General features: G+C 36.8%; 1 protein-coding gene across 7 annotated transcripts in view; it reads right to left on the bottom strand.

Moving 5' to 3' along the window:
- Positions 1-23,658, bottom strand: part of SPATS2L (spermatogenesis associated serine rich 2 like) — a 183,796-nt gene that overhangs the window by 28,183 nt on the left and 131,955 nt on the right. For 6 of the 7 annotated variants that reach the window (XM_063093192.1, XM_063093176.1, XM_063093167.1 and 3 more), the window contains exons 7-8: positions 15,289-15,495; positions 13,812-13,947 (exon numbers count right to left, since the gene is read on the bottom strand). In XM_063093192.1, the coding sequence (XP_062949262.1) occupies positions 13,812-13,947; positions 15,289-15,495 (343 nt within the window). The remainder of the gene's footprint in view (positions 1-13,811; positions 13,948-15,288; positions 15,496-23,658) is intronic. The other variant, XM_063093157.1, reaches the window with a different exon arrangement.

Raw genomic sequence — 23,658 nt, 5'->3', positions numbered from 1 at the left:
GAATGTGCAGATAAACAATTTACTTAATTCCTTTTTATGTTTCTATCTTATGATGAAAATTAACAATTCCTTTTCAGAAGGATGTTACCAGGCTGGTAGATTGGTAGCCTTCATTTGCTGGAAAGATTCAGATTTTAAGCTGAAATCAGAATCAACTTGTCCTCCAGCTCTTGTTGTGGGTCTATTATTCCGCAAAGAAGGCTACAGTGAAGGCAAAGCTGACTTCCAATGCCAAGTTTGCAGCTGACATAACCCATGGAGGTAATCCACACATGTAGCTCAGGAAGGCTATTAATATGAGCTGCTATTCATGCTGGTTTCCTGGGGACTGTGCCTAAACTGAAAAAGGCCAGTTCGGTACTTTTTGTATTTATCAACCTGTTCTTCCTTCAGTCAACTGATTCATTCAGTCCTTGCAATGGCCCTGGGGAAACATCTATTGCAGAGAAAAACCTCAGGGAGGAAAGAAAATAGGAAAAGAAAAGCTTTCACCTCCAAAAGAGTGAGCTATACCTATTTGGAATGACACATATTCACAAATGAGGTAAGATTTGAAATACACTGTACCCAAAGGACTTGCCTTAGTCACAAAGTCACAGGAACCTTGAGTTTCTCCATATTATACAGTATTTGCCCTTTTCACAATTTCAGAACAGATCCTGGAGCTTATTTCTGTTTATTGGACTGGTGCGTAGTGAGGAAAAGGAGTCATTTTGGGCAATTTGTCAGCTAGACAGCAAAAAAAACCATACATATGGCTCTCATGAGGCATAAATATATTATTAGCCCCTGCCATTACTGTCTCTTGGTATCCTTTGCAAGTGTATGTTCATCCCCATACTGTGAGTTCTTTTGAACATTCTGGCATAATATCAAATATTGGGTGTGAGGCAAAGAAACAAATTTGTTTGTATAGTGCTTTGTACAAGTCACAAGCAGGTGGACACTTAGAAAAACCATTTGATAAAGAGGAAAGAGATTAGTTAGAAAGTCTTGTTTGTACAGGTTTTGATCAATAGGAAGATTGTATTCATTCCCAGAGCAGAAGGATATACAGAGCTTTTATTAAATTCCTTTTTAAAAAATTTATAAAAACACAATCCAAACTCTTGATTTAAAAAAAAAAAAAGCCATAACAACGCACACAACCGAAACTCTTGATTTTGTCTTTAATACATTTGGTCTAAGGAGCTGGAAAAATTTAATAATCATTTAATACATTCTTGGTAATTACATAGGGAACTGAAAGCTTTATCTAACAATACTAAGTGGTGCTAAGTGGCTCAAAGGGCTCCTGAAGTTGGCTCTCCTATTGGTAATCCCATTATAAACATGCGCTGTTGAAGGGAGGCAGAGACTCTGCAGAAACCATACACCCTGTGGGGCCGCCACTGTGTGATCCAGCAGCAGCCCAAGCCAGAGCGCATGGAACAGGGAGAAGTCCTGCACGGGAGGTGGAAGCTCAGCAGAGACCACACACCCTGCAGTACCACCCCGTGATCCAGCAGCCTGGCAGAGTCCAAGCTGACCAGGGAGGTGGCTCCCTGGAGAGGCCCAAGACCCAAGGCAACCATACACACAAGGCACTAGAGGCCAAATGAGCAGTCATGGAGGTAGCCATACCAAATTGGCAACCACAGCAACATCTTAGTTAGTCAATACTGTCAAACCTGTGGACTGTGAAACCCCCTGCCACAATGAATAAACATAAAAAAAAAGATACCAGAAATACAAAAAATCAAGAAAGTACACCACCAAAAGTTAATAAATCTCATACTCTAGATCCTATAGAACAAGAAGCCCTTGAAATGACTGACAAGGAATTTCGAGTGATAATTCTAAGGAAACTGAATGAGATACAAGAAAACTCAGCTAGACATCATGATGAAACAAGGAAAAGTATACAGGACCTGAAAGAGGAAATGTACAAGGAAATCAATGTCCTGAAAAAAAATGTAGTAGAACTTGCCAAACTGAAGAAGTTATTCAGCGAAATAAAAAACACAATGGAGAGTTTAACCAGCAGGCCTGCGGAAGTTGAAGAGAGAACCTCTGAACTTGAAGATGGGCTGTTTGAAATAACACAAGCAGAAAAAAAAAAAAAAAAAGAAAAAGAAAAGAAAAAAGAATCAAAAACATTGAAGAAAATCTGAGAGAGATTATCAGACAACCTTAAGTGCTCAAATATCCGAGTCATGGCTATTCCAGAAAGGGAGGAAAAAGGAGATTGCATTGAAAACATATTCAACAAAATAGTGGCAGAAAACTTCCCAGGTATAGGAAAAATCAGAGATCTTCAGATCCAGGAAGCTCAACGATCACCAAACGTATTCAACCCAAAAAGGTCTTCTCCAAGACATGTTATAGTCAAATTGGCAAAACTCAAAGACAAAGAGAGAATATTAAAAGCTGCAAGAGAGAAGCATCAAATCACCTATAAGGGAGCCCGAATCAGGCTAACATCAGACTTTTCATCACAAACCCTAAAAGCTAGAAAGGAATGGGATGATATATTCAAAATACTAAAAGACTGCGATTGCCAGCCAAGAATACTCTACCCTGCAAGGCTATGCTTCTGAAATGAAGGGAAAATAGTATATTTCTCAGACAAACAAAAACTGTGGGAGTTCACTACAACACGACCACCCTTACAAGAAATTCTCAAGGGAGTACTGGGTTTGGTTCCTGAAAAATAACTACCACTGCCATAAAAACCCAAGAAAAATCAATACCCACTAGTATAATAAAAATGGCATTCATGAAGAGAAAACAAACAAACAAAAACAGTATCTACAACCTAAGGAACCAACAAACACAGAAACCAAACAGTAAATCAGAAAGCAAGGAACAAAAGACACCTAAGACAAACAAACAATCAATAAAATGCTAGAAATAAATCAACACTTTTAAATAACAACTCTTAATGTAAAAGGCTTAACTTCCCCAATCAAAAGACACAGGCTGGCTGACTGGATTAAAAAGGAGGACCCAACAATATGCTGCCTACAAGAGACCCACCTCACCCGTAAAGACTCACATAGACTAAGAGTGAAAGGATGGAAAAAGATTTACCATGGAAACAGAAAAACGACCTGGAGTAGCTATTCTTATATCTGACAAAGTAGACTTTAAACTAAAAACCATAAAAAGAGACAATGAGGGACACTATGTAATGATAAAAGGACTGATGCATCAAGAAGACATAACAATCATAAATATGTACGCACCCAATGTTGGAGCAGCCAGATTTATAAAACAAACTCTATTAGACCTAAAGAAGGAAACAGACACTAATACCATAATAGCAGGGGACCTGAACACCTCATTGTCAATACTGGACAGATCATCTAGGCAAAGAATCAGCAGAGAAACACAAGATCTAAACAATACTCTAGACCAATTGGACTTGGCAGATATCTATAGAACATTCCATCCAACAACCTCAGAATATTCATTCTTCTCATCAGCACATGGATCATTCTCCAGGATAGATCACATATTAGGTCACAAATCAAGTCTCAACAAATTCAAAAAAATTGGAATTATCCCATGTATTTTCTCAGACCACAATGGATTAAAACTAGAAATCAATAACAAACGAAACTCTGGAAACTATACAAACACATGGAAATTAAACAGCTTTCTACTTAATGACATATAGGTCCAAGAAGAAATCAAGCAGGAAATCAAAAAATTTATTGAAACTAATGAAAATAATGATACATCATACCAAAACCTGTGGGATACTGCAAAAGCAGTATTAAGGGGGAAATTTATTGCATTAAATGCTCACCTCAGAAGAATGGAAAGATGGCAAGTGAACAACCTAACACTTCACCTTAAAGAACTAGAAAAACAAGAACAATCCAAACCTAAAGTTAGCAGACGGAAAGAAATCATTAAGATCAGAGCAGAACTGAATGAAATTGAAACCCAAAAAACAATTCAAAAGATCAATGAATCAAAAAGTTGGTTCTTTGAAAAGATAAATAAAATTGACAAACCATTAGCATGGCTAACAAAAAAAAGAAGAGAGAAGACTCAAATAACAAAAATTAGAAATGAAAAAGGCAATATCACAACTGATTCATATGAAATACAAGGAATCATTCGAGACTACTATAAACAACTATACGCCAACAAATTTGAAAATCTGGAGGAAATGGATAAATTTCTGGACACACACAAGCTCCCAAAACTGAACCATGAAGATGTAGAAGATCTGAACAGACCAATAACAATAAAGGAGATTGAAGCTGTTATCAGAAGGCTCCCAACAAAGAAAAGCCCAGGACCAGATGGATTCACAGCAGATTTTTACCAAACATTCAAAGAGGAATTGACACCGATTCTTTACAAACTATTCTAAAAGATTGAAACGGACGCAAATCTCCCAAACTCATTCTATGAAGCAAACATCATCCTGATACCAAAACCAGGTAAAGATATAACCAAAAAAGAAAACTACAGGCTGATATCCTTGATGAATATAGATGCAAAAATCCTCACTAAAATACTAGCAAACAGAATACAGCAACACATGTGTAAAATTATTCACCTCAATCAAGTGGGATTCATCCCAGGGATGTAAGGTTGGTTCAACATATGCAAATCAATAAATGTGATACACCATATTAATAAAGTCAAACACAAGGACCAAATGATCATCTCTATAGATGCTGAAAAAGCATTTGATAAAATTCAGCACTCATTCATGAGAAAGACCCTCTATAAGTTAGGTATAGATGGAAAGTATCTCAACATAATTAAAGCCATATATGATAAACCCACTGCCAATATCATCCTGAATGGGGAAAAGCTGAAAGCTTTTCCTTTAAGAACAGGAACTAGACAAGGATGCCCACTCTCACCACTCCTATTCAACATAGTGTTGGAAGTACTAGCCAGAGCAATCAGAGAAGAGAAGGAAATAAAGGGCATCCAGATTGGAAAAGATGAAGTCAAACTGTCCCTGTTTGCAGATGACATGATCCTATATATAGAAGAGCCTAAAGCCTCTACAAAAAAACTCTCGGAGGTGATAAATGATTTCAGCACAGTAGCAGGATACAAAATTAACACACAAAAATCAGTAGCATTTCTTTTCTCCAATAGTGAACATGCAGAAAGAGAAATCAAGAAAGCTTGCCCATTTACAATAGTCACCAAAAAATAAAATACTTAGGAATTGAGTTAACCAAGGATGTGAAAAATCTCTATAATGAGAACTACAAACCACTGCTGAGAGAAATTAGAGAGGATACAAGAAGATGGAAAGATATTCCATGCTCTTGGATTGGAAGAATCAACATAGTGAAAATGTCCCTACTACCCAAAGTGATATACAAATTCAATGCAATCCCCATCAAAATTCCAATGACATTTTTCTCAGAAATGGAAAGAACTATCCAGACATTTATATGGAATAAGAATAGACCACGCATAGCCAATGCAATGCTGAGCAAAAAAAATAAAGCTGGAGGCATAACACTACCTGACTTTAACTATACTACAAAGCTATAATAACCAAAACAGTATGGTACTGGCATAAAAACAGACACACTGATCAATGGAATAGAATAGAGAATCCAGAAATCAACCCACACACTTACTGCCATCTGATCTTTGACAACGGCACCAAGCGTATACACTGGGGAAGAGACTGCCTCTTCAGCAAATGGTGCTGGGATAACTGGATATCCATATGCAGGAGAATGAAACTAGACCCATACCTCTCACCATATACTAAAATCAACTCAAAATGGATTAAGGATTTAAATATACACCCTGAAACATTAAAACTTCTTAAAGAAAACATAGGAGAAACACTTCAGGAAATAGGACTGGACACAGACTTCATGAATACGACCCCAAAAGCACGGGCAACCAAAGGAAAAATAAACAAATGGGTTTATATCAAACTAAAGAGCTTCTGCACAGCAAAAGAAACAATCAACAGAGTTAAAAGACAACCAACAGAGTAGGAGAAAATATTGCAAAATATACATCTGACAAACGATTAATATCTAGAATATACAAGGAAGTCAAACAACTTTACAAGAAAAAAACAAGCAACCCAATTAAAAAATGGGCAAAAGAGCTAAGCAGGCATTTCTCTAAGGAAGATATACAAATGGCCAACAGACATATGAAAAAATGCTCAACATCACTCAGCATCCGGGAAATGCAAATCAAAACTACACTGAGATACCATCTCACCCCAGTTAGTTAGGATGGCTAAAATCCAAAAGACTCTGAATGATAAATGCTGGCAAAGTTGCGGAGAAAAAGGAACTCTCATACATTGTTGGTGGGACTGCAAAATGGTGCAGCCTCTATGGAAAATGGTATGGAGGTTCCTCAAACAATTGCAGATAGATCTACCATATGACCCAGCTATCCCACTGCTGGGAATATACCCAGAGGAATGGAAATCATCAAGTCGAAGGTATACCTGTTCCCCAATGTTCATCGCAGCACTCTTTACAATAGCCAAGAGTTGGAACCAGCCCAAATGTCCATCATCGGATGAGTGGATACGGAAAATGTGGTATATCTACACAATGGAATACTACTCAGCTATTAAAAACGAATGAAATACTGCCATTTGCAACAACATGGATGGACCTTGAGAGAATTATATTAAGTGAAACAAGTCAGGCACAGAAAGAGAAATACCACATGTTCTCACTTATTGGTGGGAGCTAAAAATAAATAAATAAATTCACACACACACACACACACACACACACACACACACACACACACACACACACACACACACACACAAAACCGGGAGGGGGGAAGAAGACATAACAACTACAATTCCTTGAAGTTGATACGACAAGCAAACAGAAAGGACATTGTTGGGTGGGAGGGAGGAGAGGGAGGAGGGAGGGAGGTTTCGGTAATGGGCCACAATAATCAACCACATTGTATATCGACAAAATAAAATTAAAAAAATAAAAAAGAAAAAAAAAAAAGAAAATATGGCTAGTGTAACTAAGGAGCTAAATTTTAAATTTTAGTTAATTTCTATTAATATAAGTAGTCACAAGTCCTAAGTCTGATGTCACACAGGTGCTTGGGCTGTGTCAACGAAACCCTCAAAAAAAAAAAAAAAAAAAAAAAAACAACCAAAAAACATGCGCTATTGAATGACACAGAGAAAAAGCATCATTTTATCACTGTACAACTACACCACTGCAGATATGCTAGATTCTCATATATACATCAGGAGTGCTTACTTCTTCGGCCACACTGGTTTTACAATGCAATCTCTACTTGTTACCCAAACTCATATCAACACCCTCGATGAGACTGAACTCAAAAGCCAGATTTACTTGTCAGATCACCTATTCTGTGACACAGATCTGATTCTAGAAACTGTTTCACATAATATGCATTTTTCTGATACCTACCTATTAAAGAATATATAGCTCCACAATTCTAATGATTCTCCTAATTAAGAGAGAGTAATTACATGGCCAACAAGTGTTTGTTCAACCATTACTGCACCATAAGATATGCGAAGAGACCTTCTGTTTCATTCAGTCTAAATGGCACAAGAGCTGGCACACCTGAATATGTCACTGGTATTAGAGTAGTTGAATATATGCTGTGTATGCCCAGAAAGACCAACTAATATTGCTGCCTGGCTGAAGCCAAAGAAGAATAACCTCCGAAAGATGCCTAATAGAATAATTCCCTACTGTATTTATCTTTACAAGCCTCAGATTTTCATCCTAATTCTGGTTCCCACTGTGATATTTGGTTTTATTGCAAAATGAGAAAAAGCCTTAGGTAGGAACATAATGGCTAATGAAAGGGACTGTCTATCATTAGCTACAACCTTCAGTTCTTAATTTTTCCATTTTCTTCTAAGGACTGAGTTGAATTCTGTAATGAAAAACAGACAAAAGAGCAAAGCCCCCAATTTTCTACACTTCAACATAATTGTTTTTCTGGTCTCAAGGAGGCAAAAAATGTAACTTTTTAAAATGTGTAGCTAGGAGGTTTATGTTTCAGGCAGTATGGAAAAAAATTTCCTACTACATTGATATGAAAAGAGAAGACACTATGGGGTTTGTTTTTTGGGTATTTAAGTAATTGGAAAGGAAATTCCCTCTCTCATACTCATATTTCCAGTGGTGGGTTAGGAAGGCGACTGGGGGAGCAGACAGAAGCTCAGGGGTGTTGCAGAGGGAGAAGCCTCCATCCTTCCCTCAGGGAGCGACAGCAGAACACGCGGCAGGACAGATGGATGCACTCTGCCTCTCACTTTCCTCTTGCCCAGGCTTTACAAGCACTATTGACATCTTGGGCCAGATAATTCTTGATTATGGGAGAGGTGAGAGGAGCTGCCCTGTACGTTCTAGGACGGTCAGCAGCACCCCTGGCCTACCTACTAGATGCCGGAAGCACTCCCTCCCTGGAGCTGTGACAGTCAAAAGTATCTCCAGACCAACTGTCTCCTGGGGGGCAAATTCATCCCATTGAGAACCACTGCTTTGGCGCCAGACATATTACTCCCTTTGGGGGATTCTCAAGCAGTGGTTTCAACCACAGATGCCAAGAGAATCACCTGTTTTTTGTGGAGTTTTTTTGGTTTTTTTTTTAATACCGTTTCCTGGGACCACTCCAGACCAGTGAAATCAATACCTCTGTGGGTGCCACCTAGGCAAGGGATGACACAAAGCTCTAAATGTTTTTAATTATAGTGTACATACATCTATTTTGGTATAAAGAGAAGTAAATATTAATTTACAGGTATCATCTTTTAGTGTTAAGCTATTCACAAAGGGAACAAATAAAAACCCCACAGGCTTTTAGCATGTATGGCAAGCCAGGTATCACACAAAAGCAATGAAAAGTTTGAAGAATATGGGGGGAAACCGACTAGCAAAGCAAAAATCCTGCTGTGTGACAAACCTGCAAAAGTGAAGAAAAATGGTATTATCTGGACTCTTAAAGTGTCTCCAAGGACATATGCTTCAATAGTTTCATATTATTTGGGAGTCCAAGGAAAAGGCAACTGGGAACATGGGACAGAGTGTCACAGGCGTTGTTCTGAAGCGCAACAGCCCCACCAGCAATTTACTATCTGGGAGGCCTTCTTAAATTCACATCCTGGAAAAAGGACACAATATTTAAAATGTCACAGTGATGACATCTGGTCTGTGTGTAGGGCCACCCTGTTGACCACCTTGATAATCTATGAGTTGTTTTGCTTGGCTACAACAGGGCTTCAGTAGCAGATGAAAGGGATTTGAGGGATACTGGAAGAAGATAAACTTATCTCAAAATAGCTTTTCTTCAGCCTGATATTCTCACTTTTAGAGTTCTTCTTTTGGCTGGGGGAGAGATTCTCAACAGAGCATTTGTTAACATGCAAATATGTCACTTGGGGAGGGAAGACACATAGTCATCAAAAGGATGAAGTTAGTTGTTACACAAGACAAATGAGTTTCAAAGGTTAAAAACGAAGAAAAGAAAAGGCGCATGGAGACAGCATTCCAAGTTCCTATCTTGACTGAGGTGTCACAGTGAGGAGGCCTGATCTGTAGGGAGCAGCAGGAGGTTCCTCTGTCTTTGTTGTCTGTTTTTCCCTTCTCCTAGATGAAGGGAAGGCAGGCAGAGAAAGGGGAAGTGGGCGAGGATACGGTTGGAGAGCTGAAACTCCTGAGCTACTTCCAAGTTCTGCTTGGGCCAGACCTGGCACTGCTTCAGGAAAAAATAAACAGGAGGTATAGAAACATTTCTGGCCCCTTTATACAGAATGTGCGCTTTGACTAATTGCCCATTCCTATTTGAAAGCTAAGCAGCCTATAAAGATTGTCCCCACCCACCCCCCTGCTCTGCAATCCCTTTTCTCCACCTCCAGCCCAAGCACACACTCTACTCCATGGGCTCATTACCCTCTTCCATTTTCCTTACGAGTGCTTTCAATTAGATGTTAAATTGACAATAGCACCTAACAGAATTTTTACAGCTACATTTTCGAATACTCTTTCTCCCAGCATATGGCAAAACTATCAAGTATTATTCGTCTTCCTCGATGTTTTTTGAACTTAATGTTTTACTATTCATTTTAAGCCTTCACGATCAACTTGGACACACACACACACAATTTGTGATGAGAAGCTAGACTAGTTTGCACACAAAAGCAATTAAATCTGGCAGCTATGATTCCAAAGGATGAATATTTTCCAGTTGTGGTAGGAGGCCAACCATATAGAAAACAAACCAGCTGTTTCATATTAGTTCCTGATGTGACTTTTCACACAGACGCTCGGATTGCAAAATTTCTTTTCTGTTAAGACATATTGTGAGAGCACTGTGTCGTGTTTGATCCCCTCTCGAATCCCCAATTCATTCTGGAAAAATGAGACTCCTCTATTCTATAGTCATTCAGCCTTCTGTAACTGTGTCCTGGTTAAATGCCAATTTTGATGTTAGATCTTAGATACTAAATGGTTTTCTTTAATAACTGTACTGAACAAAGAAGCCTTCACAGCCTGATTGGGAAGGATAAGAATTTAGTTCATTTTACCTAATGTGGGCTCACTTGGTATTGAGGATGGGCAAACAACTGCTTTCTCTCAGCCTCTTTAAATCATCATTCCCATGAATTCCAGCAGTATTCTTTGTGGAATTTAGTCAAGCAGGACTCTGATCCTCAAGCTGGCATCTTGGTAGCAAAGTGAGTTTAGAATTTCTTATGTGGGACGTTCTAAACTACACACAATGCCTGTTGAGTACTTTGAGGTTAAGAGGACAGGGTGGCCCAAAGTAAAAGAGGAGAAAGGGAACTAGAGTGGATGTACATGACCACGTCATCCATGTTGCTTGTGTACTCTGCGAGTTAACATCTGTCCAAGAACAGATGTTACCTCTTTTTGGATTTCTCCAGAGGACTTGTCTCATGTCCTCCAAATCTAAATATGCCTTATAATGTAATCTTGAGGCTACAATTGTACTAAAGTGAATGGTGGTAGATGCAAAGTTCTCTCTAATGCTTAGAGTGCATGATTTCACCATCAATAGGAAAGCTTCCTTTTTTCTAAACTTCTAAGCTGCCTTCAATTCTGTGACCTGATATTTTTCAAGACCACCACAATCCCTAAAATTCATTATTTTCTCCTTAGAAAATAAATGGGAGGCTTTATTTAAGTACATCACCATGTTTGCTGGGCCCCAGGCTTACTTGGAACACAGCCAAAATTTCTCCATTTAGCAGAAATGCGTGTAAATGCTTGGTTAAAAAAAAGTACTTTGCTTGTATTTTTAAGTTAACATTTATGCAATTATTGTGGGATTCATTTTAAAGCAACAGCATACCAAAAATGGTTGATCTAAATTTTTTCTTCTTCATTTTGGAGTAAAAGTGCCACTTTGTTAAGTAGGTGGCTTTTAAACAGCAGTACTGTTTGGCAGAGCTCATTCAGAAGTGATCCTTCCAATTAGTTTAAAACACAATGTGAATTACAAGCAGGGAAAAGATACGCAACTTCCTTGGGTGCTGACTTTCCTGGCCTGGTGCTTTCAGCTCTTGAGGAGTGAAAAACACTCAAAGAATCTGTTGTAAATCTCAAGATGTCTCATGACCCATATGATGTTCATTTTACTAAGAAATAAAATAAAATATAAAAAGTACTCAGAGCAGCTGGAGGAGAGAGAGGTAATTTGAGGTCATTGCTACACTTCGTCAATTAGTGTGTGAGTCACTCAGATGGAAGGTATCATACAGAGGCCTCAGAGGAAGAGTTTATTCTAAAATGCCACACAAAAGGATAAGACAGAGTGGTCTTCTATGAGCAGCTAACTAAAGCCTCCAGACAGGCTGGTAAACTATGACCCCCATGAGCCAAATCTGGCATGTTTTCTTTCTGTATTATCTATGGCTGCTCTGGCGCCACAAGAGCAGAGCTAAGTAGTTGCAGGGACATTACACCCATAATGCTTGAGATATCCACTAGCTGGCCCTTCGGAGATAAAGTCTGTTAATCCTGGCTCTCGAGAATGGGCCTGGAAGTTGGGTACACTTATAAGTAACTTATTTAAGGATATATTGGAAAAGTCATATAACTATAAAATAATAACAATAGCACCTTTCATTTGTATAGCATCTGTACCTTATCTAAGTATGCAAACCTATTTTTGGAGTTGCTCTGAACGATCTGGTTATAGTCTGATCAAACAGAGAAGAGCTGCAGTGAAGTCCAGATGCCACGTGTGGGTGGGAGAAATGATTCCTCACCTCAGAGGGCCCTGAGAGGCTGAAAGATAACTGAAGGAGATGGTTTTCTTTCAAGACCCTGGTGTCTTCTGCACCCTTAGAAACTGATATTATATGTAGCAAATGGTTTAAAATTCATGAATTTTAGACTAGCTTAGTGTAAAGCTTAATCCTTAGTTTTACACAACTCTAGAATTTCTGTTAAAAAGGCATATCAGTATCAAAGCAAGGGCTTAGAATAGAAAAAAGTAAGCACAAGATGCAATCAAATTCTAGAATCAAGAGAGGCCAATGAGATACAGGGGACATATTACGTGAGTCTGGACATTGTGGATACGTGTTTTCTTTCTCTTACAGTTTTCCTCTTTCTTTTGGTGCTGGCATCTTGATTTTCCTCTGGAGAACCATGGCTCTTCAACTCCCAGTCCACGGGATTGAGGTGGGACTCACCTTACTGACCTGTGTGGTAAGCACATGCCTCTGGCCTGGGTAGTGAGAAGACTCTGACCCTGTTGCCACAGTGATTGGTTTAGAGACAGATATGTGACCCAACCCAGCCAACAGGAATTAGCTCTTCAACTTTTGCTGAAACTGTTGCAAACAAAGCCCTCTCTCTCAGACCACAGGTGCTGAAGATTATGTAAGCCTAGAGAGTGGGGGTGGTGGGGTGTTTCATATTTGCTGTCACATGGAGAGATGCTGCCTAAGAATGAAGCCAAGAATGAGCAGAACTAGGAGATTGTGGGAGACGTTGAGAGATAAAAGGGGGGAAGGAAGGAAGGAGAGAGAGAGGGAAAAACTGAGTCCAAATAATATAATTTGGGTTTAGAACCAAATTTGAAGGAAGGAATCTTCTGGAATTTTCATGTATATCAGCCAATCAATTCTCTTTTGTCTTTAACTAGTGTGACTTGGTTTCTGTGATTTGAAACTGAAAGAGCCCTAACTGATAAACTGAAGACATTTTTCTACTGATAATAACGTAACCTTTATTAACAGATATTTAATTCCAATTGTGGACATGAGCAAATGTACAGGACTCAAAGAAATGTCTTCCATCAAAACCAGTTGCAGGGCAGGGCAGGGCAGGACCAAAACCACATCAGTGCACCATTTCTTAATTCTAGTCTTAAAGATATCCAAGTATGGGATTCTATCACTGACCTAACGTAAGCTGTTTCTGAGTTTTGTTAATTAGTTTTTCTTACTTTATAATGATAATGCTGAAAAACATTTTGCTTTCTCAGTAGTACTCATATTAGCCTTCCAGGGATTTGTCAATATCATTTTTTTGAGGTTCTGTTCTTTGCTGAGGTTTTGTTCTATATCATACTCTTTTAGGCCAACTTCAAATGCCAATGAATTCTATCAAAGTTTCTTTTTATTCAAATACTTTCTCTTCTTTTTTACTCCCAAGATATATGCTTCTGCCTGTAGGGCTTTAAAAAAATCTACTGGAGAGTTGTTCTGTGATGTTTATGTATTAAATAAACAATGCTTTCCATCTGGCGCTTTTACCTACAGGAACAGCTTAAGCACCATAAATTTATAGTTCTTAAGTTGAATTACTCACCAGTTGTGTAATTCAGCAAAGGCAGCTTTGATTTTCTTCACAGAACTATCCACTTCTTCCTTGATCATGACGCGGTATCTAGTCAGAGAAACAGTGCAGCGTTGCAAGTCCTTCACTGATTTCTCAATATTTGGGCCTAAAATTGATGTCAAGAAAAAACATTGTTAACTTGAGTGCTTTATCCTTTATTTGTGAGCTAAACAACAAAACAAAGCAACTAACTCACCAAAAAAGAGAGATTCATCTTTGTTTTTTAATGGAAAAACACAAAAAGTTCTGTCAAGAAAATGTTTGTAACCCAGAGTGGGTAGTTTGTATGGCTCCTGAGACCTCTGTGATTTCATAGGGAGGTGTCTGGCTGGGCCATTTGGGGCACGCTTATCTCCTCTGCTTTTTGGAAATAGGCTCTGATCATTATGTTCTATCACAAACTGCAGTGTCTCAGAGTGTGATATGTATAAAGACCATTTGTGTTGCTGGCTCTCTCTATACACACCACTCTGCACGGTTAAAAGCCAGCAGGGCTTTTGGAAGAGAAAAACGACACAGAGGTGGGAGAGGGACAAATGAGCTGGAGAGAGGCTGGAGCATCAGTGCCAGGTACACTGGCTCTGGTCCCATCAGTCCTGAGCCAGGCCTGTAATTACAGCAGCAGCACTTAACGCAGCTCCACGGGTGCCCATCTTGCCTGATTTCCTGAAACTGTCACCAGGGTCTACAGATAGTGCATAGCAAATAGGCTGACTGTACTTATCCCAACAAGGGCATGTTTCTTAGAAGAAAGAAATCCTCCTCAAGAAAAGTAAAAAAGTACTATCTCAAACCAAAGCCAAGGAAATCAGATACGACTGAGGCTGAATGAGAAGAATATTATTTGATCTGGCAATCAGAAAGGAAGTGATTTAGCCCCTTTCGTTTTTAATACCAGTTATGTATCAAGTATATCAAAGCTCAAAATATCATAAAAATCCAGTGTGTCAAATATAACACCCTCTTTCAGCATTACACTGTCTGAAAGTTGTAACACAGAACTGAATTTACATGGGGAAGATACTATCGGAAGAAGACACACCAGCCTCTAAACTCATCTTCATTCAATGCAAGTCAAGAACTCATATCAGGGAAACATTAGTCTCTTTCAGCATTCACATTTCTAAAAGAACTCCTGCATAACACTGGCTTTATATCAATTAGGGTAGAATGTACTTGTGGTACAAGTTTATCCATGCCTACAAAGAGAAAAATGGCCACAGAGGGGTAGAGACAGGTGATGTAATTCCACTTAAATATCCAAAACCTTTGATTAACATGGGAGAAATCACATCTGCTTTTCAGTCAATGTGGGTCACAGAAAGAAATGCAATTTCATGCGCATCCCTCTTCACTAAGCAGCATTTTTTGAAAAGTTCTGTCATCCCAGCACTTTTCTGTGTGTGCAAAATATGTTGAATCATTTGTGCAAAAGAAATCACTTTACCTCTTTTCTTTGCCAACTCATCTGGCTTTATTTCAAGATGAGCTGCAGGGGCATTGGACTTAACAGGAGATGTTTTTGCCTTAGGCTTGCTTGGGTTACAAGGCTGCTCAGCTGACCACTGTAGGCCATCTGACCTCTCTGCTGTTCCATGTATAGGTTTGGGGTTCCCATCTAAGGATATTTTCTGTTGCAGTAGTCTGTTGCCTTCTGTAAGAAAACACCAAATAACGACTGTGAAGTGATAAACTAAAAACACTGATGATAAAGAGATGGGGGATGCCAAGATTTTTGTTCTTGTTTACATGATGGCAATAATGCCTTTCATTACAAACAGTCAACAAACTGTTTTAATATAGAATCCCCAAAAGATTAGGATGTACTATAAAGAGCCTTGTATTTAGAGTCAGAAGATCTGGGTGTATGTTGGCTCTGTAATTACTTGCCCAGTGACCCTGCCCAAGCCACTTAACAGCTCTGAGCTTTAGTTTCCTCACCTGTAACTATCCAGGAAGGTTATTAAGAGGTTTACAGGAGATGAGCAGCATTTTTTCCCCTATTCCAGGAAAGACTTAGGCATCTTTAAGAACGACTTCATATTGAGGCTATAAAAATGTAGCCCTTCTACCTCCATGTGCTACATTAATGCCTTGTGGTATTTTATTCCGAATTAATGAGGGCAGAAGAGTTATTGCAAATAGGGCAAGAATGAAGTGACAACAGGTACTATAATCATTGCATTTAATTTATGCAGGCCTTAAACCAGAAAACATCATCATCATATCTCAACTATATTTAAAATCCAGGGAGTCAGATTCTCTCTAGACTTTAAGAGATGTGGTAATAAATTAGGAGCATGTTGCTTTCAGCATCTTTTACAGGTAGGTTCCTATTCAGTTATTGCTGGAGTGAATTACATGTCACCTTAGTGGCCTGAAAAGGAAATGTATCGCCCTTTACAAAACTCTTACTTGTTATCAGAGACACCTTTGGATGTGAAAAAAAGGGAGGCCAGTGTGCTTTTGAAGGCCAAGTTCATGAAGAAGGCTGGGTTTAGTGGAAAGAGTACAGTTTACATCAGGGAGACCCAAGTTCTGATCTTCCCTATGGCCTGGATTACCTTGTGGGAATGTCTTCACTGCTCTGGTTGACTGTGGCTTGAACACAAACACAGAACAGTAATCTCTGTAAAGCGCAGTCTACTTTTCAGATAGTCACTCTGCCTGGCTTCTCTCTCCTCCCATGGTGCCTTGTAAAAACTTAACACATTACATTTTAACACAAGGCTTCCATGTCTGCCTCTTCACCCCTGCCTTGTGGAGACTGATCTCCAGGGCAGACACTGAGTCCAATTCATTTTTATCTTTTATTTATTATCAATTAAAATTTATTTATTTATTTACTTAAATTAAAACATAGTTGATTGTACATATCTGCAAGGTACAGTGTTGAATGTCAATACCTGTGTGCAATATGTGATGCTCAAATCAGGATAATTAGTATATTCAACATTATACAATGTAATTGTTTTTCACGGTGCTTTACCAATTCCTCCCTTACCCACGCCCCAGTACTTGTGTTTGGCACAACAGCTTTCTGTAGAATTATGATTGAATTAAAGTACACTTAAAATTATTTCATAGAAAAAAGTAATAATTAAAGAACAGCTTTCCTGACATTGTCACACACACTACAGAGACTACACTCAAGAAAACTGCACAAGAATAGGATCTGGGTCCTAGTCAACTTGATTTTAGACATTAGCCCATTTATTATAAATATAATTCGACTCTAGCTGAGTCCATCATTCATAACCTATATATCAAAAAAGCACAACATACTTTTTATAGGCTGAATGATGAGTACCCTTTAAAATTTATTTATAGTCCACTATAAATGTCTGGCAAGGGTGGTAATAAAGTAAGTACTAAAAACAACATTTCCTCCAGTAATGAAACAGATTTACATAGTACTATGCAGTTTTATCTTTGGTTATACTAAATTGGAATTTCACTGTAGGGCAGTGGTTGCCAAACTTTTCTTGATATTTATTACACATGAAAATCCCCAAACACCATCTCCAGAGATTCCAATTCAGCAATGGGCCCAGGATTCTGCTCCCCAGGTGATTCTGTTGGAGTGGAGATGATGGTACTACCTACCCTGAGAAACCCTACTGTGAAAGTACAGTAATACTAATTTTATGATGAGTCTATAAACGCTTGTGTTAAAACAATAACTAAGTCCAACCTGGTTCCAACTCACTCTCTCTTTAAATCTCAGTTGAGATTCGGTCTTGATGAGATATTATAAATGGACAATTTAAAACACAGCTCTTTGTGCACGGTGTAGTAACTTAAGTCATATTCTTGAAAATAAGGGGATTTATATTATAGCCTAATGGAAGTAATGACCTTCGAATAGAGGAAAAAATTATTCTGTTAAAATGCAAAAGAATTTTAAACAGAATACAAGCATGCAAATGAAAATGGGCTCATAAACTAAGATCTGAATTCATTTCATCATTTGTCCAACAAATATTTTATTGAGAAATGTGAGTAGCAGTATTTTTTTTTCTGAAACATGCTTTTTATTTACTAATATATTAGGAGCATTTTTCAACATTGTTGAATTTTTTTTCAGAATTGCAACATAATTGATAATTTATTATACGTATTTGAGTAGCAGTACTTTTTAAGATCTTGAAAAAGCTGTCTTATTATTGGTGGAATCACTGAACATTGCAAAGGTTTAAAATTCTCAAAGACAACTTGGATATATCTGTATCTTGGCTGTATAGATCTGTCTCTAGACTTAGTAAAATTCTGGGACTCTTTCAGATGAAAATTGGTGGAGAGTTATACAGCTAAAACAGAATTAGGTTCATCTTGACTACATATCCTGGTATTTCTGGCAACAGAATAATGCCAATTCTTTCCTGGATACAGTGACTTTCCTCTAACATTACGGGCCAGTTCTCTATCATGTTGGGTCTCCATCAGTTCTTTATCTAGCTGGAATCCACTTGTAAATGTCAATAGATTGTAGCTCAGTAGGAGTTGATTCACATAAGCCTGCACTGTCCAATAAGGTAACCACTAGCTACTTGTAGCTATTGAATGCGAACACTAGAAACACGACTTGTCCAAACTGAGATGTGCTGTAATTGTAGAATATATATTGAAACTTGAAGACTTAGTACAAAAGAAAGTATTAAAATTATTTAATAATTAAAAAAAACCTGATCACACGTTGAAATAATATTTTGTATATATTAAGTTAGATAAAATATATTATCCAACTTAATTCACTTGTTTCTTTAACATTTTTAATGTGGCTATTAGAAAATATAAAATCATACAAGAGTACTTCAAAAAGTTCATGGAAAAATAGAATTAAAACATAATATGAACTATCCATGAACTTTTTGAAGTACCCTCATATACACAAGTTGCATTATATTTCTACTGGATAGCACTAATGTAACTATAAGAAACATGAGATAGGTGGTCTACAATGTGCAATCACTACTAATTTATATTCTAGAATAAGAGAATATTTAAATATTGTGAGGCTTTAAAATACCTTCTGCAATTTCTACATGAGAAAAGTGGTGAGAGTGATGTATGTCTTGTTCGTCATTATATGCTTGGTACCTACTAAGTACATAATAAATTCTGAATGAATTACTTGGCATTATTTCAGTACTTTGCATGCCGAGGGGCCTTCCAATTGTAGGGAGATTAGTTTGATACGAATCTCTGGCTGTGACTTTTATCTAATATTCATCAATACTTGATCCAAAGTAGCCACATCTTAGAAAAAAAAAGTATCTCTGGAACCACTAATCTGCCCAGATTTCAATAAAAATTATATATATACTTTTAAACCCTTGTCCATGCACCTAAAAAATGGTTCTGAGAAGCATATGTGTTTTTGAATTTAACTATTGCCTGGGCCTTCCCTTAATTAAAAAAACTTACCAAAATCCAACATAGATGGTATATATAAGTTCCTGAGTATTATTTTGGTTTCTGATTCAACTGGACTCAACAGACATGTACGGAGTACACACAATGTGCTAGCTCTGGCTTATTTATAGGAAACAAATGAGACACAGTCTCTATGGCCTTAACACTAGTATGTAAAACGCAAAAAGTTAATATAAGACTATAACATAATAAATCTGAGTTCATTTTCCTCCATGGAATTGTTCTGGCTCTTCTGCTAAAAATCAGTTGACTCTGTTTCTGGACTCTATTCTTTTCCACTGATCTAGCTGTCTGTCCTCATACTACTCCCACACTACTGTCTCACTTACTGTAACTATGTAACGAGTCCTAATATCAGGTAATGTTTGTCCTTCAACTTTGCTCTTCTTTTTTTAAGATTGTTTTGGCTATCTTAGGTCCTATGCATTTCAATAGAAATTTAAAAATTGGTTTCTCTATTTTTACAGAAAATTTGATGAGAATTGACTGGACTTGTGTTGAATCTATAAATCAATTTGGGGATAACCAGTAACATAACAATACTGAATCTTTTGATCCTTGAACATGATGCATCATGCCACTTACTTAGGCTTTCTTTAATTCATCTCAGCATCATTTTATAGTTTTTAGTGTCTTATTATTTAGTCAAATTTATTCCAGGTACTTGACTTTTTATGTTATTATATATAATATTTCTTAAAATTTCATTTCCCAATTGTCAGTTGCTAGATCGCAGAAATAGAATTGATTTTTTAAAATACTGAATTTGTATCGAGAGATCTGGTTAATTTCCTTATTAGTTCTGGTAATTTTATTTATTTATTTTTGGTAGACTTCTTATGACAATCATGGACACCTGTCATAATGTTTAACTTCTTCCTTTCCAGTCTTTTCTTTCCCTACTTGTATTATTCTTGATCTTAGGGAAATTGTATTCAATATTTCATCATTAAGTATGATATTAGCTGTAGAACAGATTTTTCATATTCTTATCGGACTCAGGAAGTCTCTTGTAGTCTCACTTTGCTGAGAATTTTTATTTTGTCAAACAATTTGTTGTTGTGTTTCACCTATTGAGATGATCATATGGTTGTTCTCCTTTATTCTGTTAATACAGTAAATTATGTTGATTGGTTTTCAAATGTTAAACTAATGTTGGGTTCCTGGGATAAACTACACTTGGCCACAGTTTAGTTTCCTTTTTATATAATGCTTACTTCATTTGCTCATATTTTGTTGAGGATTATTGCTTCTTTATTCATGAGCAATATTGTTCTATAATTTTCTTTTCTCGTAATGACTTTGTCAGGTTTTGGTAAGGGTTTTGGTTAAGGGTTATACTGGCCTCATAAAATGAGTTGGGAAATATTCCTTTTCTACTTTCTGAAACTACTTAAGATTGCTATTTCTTTCTTAAATGTTCGTTAGAATTCACCAGTGAAGCCATCTGGGCCTGGAGATTTTAATTATGAATTTCTTTGCTAAGCTATTCAGATTTTCTATTTCTTCCTGTGTGTGTGTGTTTTGGCAAGTTGTGTGTTTTAAGGAATTTGTCCATTTCATTTAAGTTGTTGGCTTTACTGGCATAAAGTTGTTCATAATATCCTATTGTTAGCCTTTAAATGAATGAAAGGTCAAGGTCAATTTCATTCCTGATATTGGAACTTGGTTTATTATATTTTCATTATGATTCAGTTTAAAATGTTTTCTATCTCTTGCGAATTTTTTTCTTTGACCAATGGATTATTTAGAAGGTTGATTAATTTCTAAACCTTTGGAGATTTTCTAGATATCTTATTGCTACTAACTGTTAATTTAATTCTATTGTAGCCAAAGCCCATACTCTAAAGATTTCAATATTTTTAAATTTGTTGAAACTTATGGTCCAGCAATTGGTTTATTTTGGTAAAAATGCCATGAGCTTTCCAAGCTGTCGGTTGTAGTGTCCTAGAAATGTCAATTATGTTAAGTTGGTCAATGGTTTGTTCAAATCTACTCTTATGATTTCTAATCTACTTGATCTATCAATTACTAAAAAAATGGAAAAAATAATTTTAAAAAATTTTTAAATGGTATTGAAATTGACACCTATTGTGGACTTGTCTCTTTAATTTTATCAATTGCTGCTTCACCGATTCTGAAGCTCTGTCTTTAGGTGCATATACATTTAGAATAGTTATTTTTTTTGATGAATCAATCTATTATGAAATTATTGTCATTATCTCTGGCTATATTCCTTGTATTGAAATCTTCTCTGTCCCATGTTAATAGAGCCAAATGAACTTTTTCATACTTACTGTTTGAACAGTGTATCTTCCTATCCTTTAATTTTTGGTCTGTTGCTGTTCTTATATTCAAATTGCATCTCAGCATATAGTTTGGTCTTGCTTTTTTATCCAGTCTGTCAACCTCTGCTTTTAAATTAGAATTTTTAGTCCATCCACATTCAATATAATTATTTATATTATTGGTTTATGTTTGACATTGTAAGTTCTAAAAATTAAAAAACATTATTTATTTTAGAAGTTGTTCTAAGGATTACAAGATTGTATCACTAATTTATGACAGTGTGCTTTGAGTCAGTACTGTGCTGCTTCATGTATAATCTAAGATCCACTTCTGTCAATTGTGTACTTATGGTCATATACTCTACTTCTATGTTTGTTATAAACCCCACAATACATTGTTATTTTTGCTTTAAGCAATCAATTGTCTTTTAAAGAAATTAAGAAAAGAAAAAAAACCTTTTCTTTTTATCCCTATATTCACCATTTCAGTGTTTTGCATTTCTTCCAGCAGATCCAAATTTCAATGTCATTTACTTTCAATCTAAAGAACATCCTTTAGCTTGTTTTGTGATGCAAATATGTTAGTGATGAATTCTTTCAGCTTTTATATGAAAATATCTTTACTACTTTCACTTTGAAGGATATTTTCTCTAGATATTCTGTATTGACAATCTCTTCCCCCCCATCCCTATCCCATTACATCATAGATTTCATTCTACTGTCTTCTGGTCTATACTGTTTCTGATGAGAAACCAACCTTTTTCTTATTGTTGCTCCCCTGTATGTGATGTATCTTTTTTTCCTCTGGCTGTTTTTAAGACTTTCTCTTCACTTTTGACTTTCAGTAGTTTGACTATGTGTGATTTTCTATGATTTATCTTTCTTAGATTTTGCTCAGCTTCTTGGATGTGGGAGCTATTGTTTTTCATCAAATTTGGAAAAACTGTGGCCATTATTTCTTACTAGAACTTGTCTGTGCTCCCCCCAACCCCATTTTCTCTTTCCTCTCCTTCTGAGACTCCAAGTACAAATATTTGAGACTGCTTAACATTAGCCCTTGAGTCACCAAGGCTCTGTTTTATTTGTTTGCTTTCGTCTTTTAATTTTTTTTTCACTGTTTGGATAGTTTTAGATGTTATGGATAGTTTGGATAGTTTCTGTTGACCTGTCTTCAGGTTCACTGACCCTTTCTTCTTTATTGTCCAAACAGCTATTAAGCATATCTGTTGACTTAAATTTTTTTTTTCAAATATTGTACTTTTTAGCTCTATTTTTCTATTTCTTTTTCTCTTTCCTGAAATTTTCCATCTTTTTATACATTATATCCTTTTTTTTTTCCTGTAAAATTCTTAACATATTTATAATCAGCAATATCTGTCTGCTAATTCCAACTTCTGGGTTGTCATTGGGACTGCTTTTAGTGACTAATCTTTCTCTTCAATATAGGTTACATTTTCCTGCTTATTTCTCTGTCTACTAATTTTTTTAAATTGGTACTGAACATTGTGGATGACACACTTGAGAAACTCTAGATTTTAAAATTTTCCTCCTAAGAATTTTGACATTTGTTTTAACAGGTTATTAAAGTATTACTGCATCACTCTCTAGTCCCTTTCCCCTTTTTTTGCCTTGAAGATAAATGTTAGAAATCTAAAAGAACAAGCTGGGGGATAAAAGACGTGGTAGGGAATAGAAGACTGTTCCCTAAAACCCCTTCATTTAATTCCCGTACTTTATCCTTCCCTTCATAAATTTGCCCTGCATTCTATCTGCCAACTCTGAATCTAGAGCTTCCTCACTTTCTGCCAGGTAATCGTCCTCCTCCCTGGCATAGCTCCCTCCTGTATTCTACGCTGCAGCTTCCCATACTCTGATTTATCAGTCAATCCTCTTCCATATACTTCACCTCTTCCAGAAATTGATACCTTCTTAGCCATTTTCTTCATTATCATGGATTTCTACATTTAAAAGTTCCCTTACTATAATTTAATGGGAAGAATATATAAATCCATGACTTTCTTTTTCATGAAAAGTTCTTGATATGGTTTCCCAAATTATTTTTCAGTAAAGCTGTGCCCATTTAGACTCAGCTG

The sequence above is a fragment of the Cynocephalus volans genome, chromosome 1, assembly GCF_027409185.1.
Source record: "Cynocephalus volans isolate mCynVol1 chromosome 1, mCynVol1.pri, whole genome shotgun sequence".
In the NCBI taxonomy this organism is placed as follows: Eukaryota; Metazoa; Chordata; class Mammalia; order Dermoptera; family Cynocephalidae; genus Cynocephalus; species Cynocephalus volans.
This window is presented reverse-complemented; position numbering and strand designations above follow the sequence as displayed.